Here is a 5,677-nt window from a genome sequence, read left to right on the forward strand (position 1 = left end):
CTCAGGCAATCCACTCACCTCAGCCTCCCAAAGGCATGGGATTACAGGCTGAGCCACCGAGCCCGGCTATTTTCCCACAATCTTGCTGATGCCTGGTGTGTCTCTTTTAATTCCAGCCCTTCTGGTACAGGATGTTTCATTGTGGCTTCCCTTGCATTTCTCTGATGACCATTGATGTTAAGCACCTCTTCCTGTGTTTATTGGCCATTTTTACATCGTCTTTTGTGAACTGTATGTCCAAGTCTTTTATCCATTTTTAAAAACAAGTTGTCTATCTTTTTCTTATTGATTTGTAGGAATTCTTTATATATTCTGGATATAATTGTTTATAAAATATAAATGACTTGCCTTTCTGAACTTGTCCTTTCATTCTCTGAGTGGCAGCTTTTGATGATCACAAGTTTTTGTTTTGTTTTGTTTTGTTTTGCTTGAGTTGGAGTCTCACTCTGTTGCCCAGGCTGGAGTGCAGTGGCATACTCACAGCCACCCCAGCATCGACCTGTTAGGCTCTGGTGATCCTTCCTCCTCAGCCTTCCAAGTAGCTGGAACTACATGTGTGTGCTCCCATGCCTGGCTAATTTTTTTTTTAATTTTAGAGATGAGGTTTCACCAAGTTGCTCAGGCTGGTCTCAAACCCGTGGGCTCAGGCAATCAACTCACCTTGGCATCCCAAAGTGCTGGGATTACAGCCTGAGCCACCAAGCTTGGCCTGTTTTTTTTTTTGAGTCGGAGTCTTACTCTGTCACCCAGGCTGGAGTGCAGTGGCACATTCATGGCTACTATAGCCTCAACCAGGTGATCCTTCTGCCTCAGCCTTCCAAGTAGCTGAAACCACAGGCACTCACCACCACGCCCTGCTGATTTTTTACTTATTGTAGAGACGAGGTCTTGCCATGTTGCTCAGGCTAGCTTCAAACCCCTCAACTCAGGCAATCCTCTTGCCTCTGCCTCCCAAAGTGCTGGAATTACAGGCATGGATGAACACAACTTTTTAATTTTAATAACTCCAATTCATCAGTCTTTTATTTTGTATGGTCAGTATTTTTGTGACCTATTTAAGAAATCTTTGTCTATTCCAAGATCATTTTCTTCTAGAAGCCTTACTGTTGTAGCTTTCACTTTAGGTCTATGATCCTTCTTGAATTAGTATTTTTTTTTTGAGTTGGAGTCTCACTCTGTCACCCAGACTGGAGTGCAGTGACCGCTCCCGGCCACCACAGCCTCAACCTGCTGGTCTCCGGCGATCCTTCTGCCTCAACCTTCCAAGTAGCTGGAACTACAGGCGTGTACTACCACGCCCGGCTAATTTTTTATTTTATTGTAGAGATGAGGTCTCACCAAGTTGCCCAGGTGGGTCTTGAACCCAGAGGCTCAGGTAATCCACTCACCTCAGCCTCCCAAAGCGCGGGATTACAGCTGAGCCACTGAGCCCGGCTTGAATTAGTTTTTGTATATAGTGTGAGTCTCAGCCTTGTCTCCCCATATGATGTCTTGGACCCAAATTACCCGCCTGCACATCCATCTGGTAATTGGCAAACCCTGAGGTGGGCTAGAGACTGCCAGGGAGGGGCAGGTTATCCATGGAGCTCAGCGTCATCTATTGGCTAAATCCCGCTGTGGTGCCTGGCTGTGAGAGAAGCAGAAACAGCCCTTCACTAGCAGCCACTGTTGTCAGAATTTTCATCAGCCCTTACGATCTCAGTCCCCTGATACCTGCATAGGCCAAGAGTTCATGGCCCTCAAGAGTCCTGCACATGAACCCTGGTGAGTGAGGGAATGGATGAATGAATGAATGAAACAATGTAGAGAACCGTGTTTATATTCAGTGTCCCGCGCTTTGAGTGAGCCTCTCTAGCTAGGTTAGGGGTTGAGGGTCTGGTCGATGGAAGCCTCTGACAGCTCCTCTTGGGTTTTCCTGTTTCAGTGCAGTTGCTCCTGGACCACGGGGCCGATCCCAACCAGCGAGATGGGCTGGGGAACACGCCACTGCACCTGGGTAAGTAAGCCAACTTCTCTGCAATGTAGACAGGCTTCTTAGATGGAGATCCTGGGGTCCTGCAGGCTCCCAGCAGTATTTCCCAGTGTCCAGGGAGATTTGAGCCCCCAGTTTATGTTCCCTGGACTTTCCAATCACTCAGCAGTTGACTGCTCTCCGCAGAGCTGATTTAGCAACCTAGATAAGCTCAGTGGCACCTCTGCTGGAGAGGTGTGATGTGAGACCTTGGCTGGTTCCAACCCTGTCACTGATACAATGTGACTCATAGTGAGGCAGGTCCCATCTCCAGGCCTGTTTTCCCAGCTGTACAGGGAAGGAGTTGGATTTGATTGCTGAGTCCTGCTCAGCTATTGCCTTGATAGTACCTTCTCAGGAGGTATACCTTGGTGCAGGCATACTAGAAGACCCAGCCCTGCTTCCTCCAGTGGCCACAGGGAGCCAGGCCACATTGGTTCTGGATTCTTTTTTTTTTTTTTTTTTGAGTTGGAGTCTCACTCTGTCACCCAGGCTGGAGTGCAATGGCACGCTCACAGCCACTGCAGCCTTGACCTCCTGGGCTCAGGCGATTCTTCTGCCTCAGCCTTCCAAGTAACTGGAATTACAGATTCATGCTACCACGCCTGGCTAGTTTTTGTGGTTTATTGTAGACATAGGTCTCTCCACGTTGCCCAGGCTGGTCTTGAACCCCTGGGCTCAGACAGTCCTCTTGCCTTGGCATCCCAAAGTGCTGGGATTATAGGCTGAACCACTGCATCCAGCCAGTCCTGGATTCTTGTCTGTTCTTCTTCCTCAGCGGCTTGTACTAACCACGTCCCTGTCATCACCACACTGCTACGAGGAGGTATGTGGTCCCTTCCTCTTCTCCTTCTTTTCTCTCTCCCTCACCTCCAGTACATTTACCTCTCCTGTACCTGCAGGGGCCCGTGTAGATGCCCTGGACCGAGCTGGTCGCACACCTCTGCACCTGGCAAAGTCGAAGCTGAACATCCTGCAAGAGGGCCACTCTCAGTGCCTGGAAGCCGTACGGCTGGAGGTGAAGCAGGTGGGTATCCCCTGCTGTGCTGAGCCCATGGCACCAGGCCAGCACTGGACAGATGCTACCTTCACCACAGACACACCTGCCTCTGGTCCCAGGGCTCCTGGGTCTTGTGAGCATCTGCTCCACTGTACCTCTTGGCAGCAGCCTCAGGCCTCCATGCCTCCTAACTACATCCCAGACAGCTCAACTTGCCCTCTTGTTCCAGATCATCCATATGCTAAGGGAGTATCTGGAGCGTCTGGGACGGCACGAGCAGCGGGAGCGGCTGGATGACCTCTGCACCCGCCTCCAGATGACGAGCACTAAAGAACAGGTGAGCCACATCCACAGGTCCCGACCTAGGCAGGGATCTCAGGGCTAGTCCACCCCTGCTCTGATGCAGCCAGACATTCGTATCAGAAGAGACTGTGGGCCATTGCCTTGCTGAGCTAAGGTGTGGTTATGTGTTCTTCGAGCTATGGCCAGGCCATGTTTTCCTAAGCTTTGGCCCCCTCCCCTACTTTGGGGAGGTGAATCTCCTCTTTCTCTCTTTCTAATTTACTTTTTAAATAAACGATATTTTCTAATCTTGAAAAAAAAGAGGCTGTGACTGCGGGGTTGCAGCACACTGTGGCCCTCAAAGCCTGGGTCCACTTCCTTTGAAGCTGCCTGTGGCTAGTGTATGCTTATGGCCCCTCCTTCTGGGACAGCCAAAGACCACCTGCTGTCAAGTATTAACCCTTAGTCAGCTGTTCCATAATCAGAGAGAAGCCACCACATGCCCTGGGAGAAGAGACAGTCTGGTGTTCTAGGCCTGTGGTATCACAGAGGAGACCCAGGGCCCTTGGCACCCTGTAACAGAGCCATGGTTTTGTCCTACAGGTGGATGAAGTGACCGACCTCCTGGCCAGCTTCACCTCCCTCAGTCTGCAGATGCAGAGCATGGAGAAGAGGTAGCAGCAGAGGCTCCCTGCCTTCCTGCTCAGCTACTGCCCCATCCCTGCCCTCGCTGCTCTCTCGTTACAGAGAGAAAACCCAGCATCTGGGACTTTGGCGCTCCACTGGTCTGGTGAGGACCTTGCCCTCACCCAGGATGCTATGGGGCAGAGAGGCTCTGTCCACGACCTCACAACCACTCCTAGCTGCAGTCTCTATCATCTCGTAGATGATCGTAGCCCAAGCTTTTTCCTCCAACTCCTGCAGTGTTAGGCCCGCTCATGGGCCACACTTTATCTGTGTCCAACCTGTGCTGTTCCAGCCAACCTCACTTACCCTTTGGCTTCCCCAGCACCCTCACCAGGCCCCAACCCTTCTCTTCTGTGTTCCTTCCAGGCTATGGGCTTGTGCATTCACAGGTGTGGGCTTAGGCAGGTACCTTCTGGCCAAGGGACTGCCATGGGGGCCTCTTGATTGCCTCTGGCCCTAATACCTCTCACCAGCACTTAGATTTAGACTTGTTGCCAGACTTTCAAGGATGCAATGCAGCAAATTTCTCTGGTTTGTAGGGGAGGGTTGATGAGGCTTAGACCTTAAAAATACAAGGACCCCAAAGCAAAAAAAATCCAACCCTTTTTCTCTCAATCATTGAAACACCAGGAGGGTGTAATAGTTGTGCAACCTGATTGTAGCAGGCTGATAGTGACCCCGAGATGCCTAATCCTAGGACCCTCCTGTGGCCATTACCTTATATGGCAAAAGGGGCGTTGCAGTTAAGGATCTATAGTTGGGAGGGTGAGTGTGGATTATTCCAGGAGACCTGAAGTGATTGCAGGGATCCTGTAAGAGCAAAGCAGGAGATGGGGGAGGAAGCAGGAGATGCAGTAATGGAAGAAAGAAGCTGGAGGAACTCGAGACGGGCACGAGCCAGGAATGCAGGCCGCCTCTGGAGCTAGGAAGTGGATTTTCCCCTCAGAACTTCAGAAGGAACCAGCCTTGCTGACACCTTGACTTTAGCTCAGTGAGACTGATTTTATAACTCTTGCCTCCAGAGTGTAAGAGAATAAACTTGAGTTATTTAAGTCTATGTTTGTGGCAATTTGTTGTAGCAACAACAGGAAACTAATGTAGTAGTGAAGGCTTGAAGCTCCTGTCTGCAGTACCCCACCCCCACCCCGCAGGAGCAGCCATTCCCTGGGAGCCCCAATATTACAGAGGGGGCAGTAAAGTGCTCCCAGGGGACTCAAGCTGCTACCTAGCTGAGGCAGGGAGGGGCAGAGGTGCGGTTCAGGGCAGCTTTTCTCCCCAACTTCCTACCATGTTATTCTTGGCCCCCTCCAGATGAGCCTGTCTACATTGGGCCCAGGGGTGTGGTTGGGCCTGTGCCTGAACATAGCCCCCATGGCCATGGGCCAGGGAGGAGTCCAGGGCAGAGGAGAGGCAAAGCAGGAAGGAGTGAACCTCAAACTTGGGGAGGGGACCCCTTCTCTTGGGTCCTGCTTCCCCGGGCCTCCCCTGCCCCATCCCAGGAGACCACCAGGAGAGAGGCAAGGTTTCCCAAGTCCAAGGGGTTCAGTTAGCAGGCCCTGAGAGAAGTAGGAGCCCCCTGAAGTGATGCAAGGTTTTGTGTAGTGTGCACATGGGATTCTGGGATAAGAGTCCACACTCAAAAAGGGTTAGGAAGTCTTGCTACGGAGCTGTGGGAGCAGATAGTGAGGACTTGCCAA

The 5,677-nt window shown here is 51.3% G+C and overlaps 1 protein-coding gene across 1 annotated transcript in view; it reads left to right on the forward strand.

Moving 5' to 3' along the window:
• The window catches only part of ANKRD54 (ankyrin repeat domain 54), an 8,453-nt gene extending 3,416 nt beyond the window's left edge, over positions 1–5,037 (forward strand). The window contains exons 3-7 of the mRNA XM_021713979.1: positions 1,925–1,996; positions 2,790–2,837; positions 2,914–3,038; positions 3,241–3,348; positions 3,897–5,037. Coding sequence (XP_021569654.1) covers positions 1,925–1,996; positions 2,790–2,837; positions 2,914–3,038; positions 3,241–3,348; positions 3,897–3,971 — 428 coding nt within the window. The 3' untranslated portion in view covers positions 3,972–5,037. The remainder of the gene's footprint in view (positions 1–1,924; positions 1,997–2,789; positions 2,838–2,913; positions 3,039–3,240; positions 3,349–3,896) is intronic.
• The last annotated feature ends 640 nt before the right edge of the window (positions 5,038–5,677 follow it).

This window comes from Carlito syrichta, unplaced genomic scaffold (genome assembly GCF_000164805.1).
Source record: "Carlito syrichta isolate Samal-C Ts95f unplaced genomic scaffold, Tarsius_syrichta-2.0.1 Scaffold93748, whole genome shotgun sequence".
Lineage (NCBI taxonomy): Eukaryota > Metazoa > Chordata > Mammalia > Primates > Tarsiidae > Carlito > Carlito syrichta.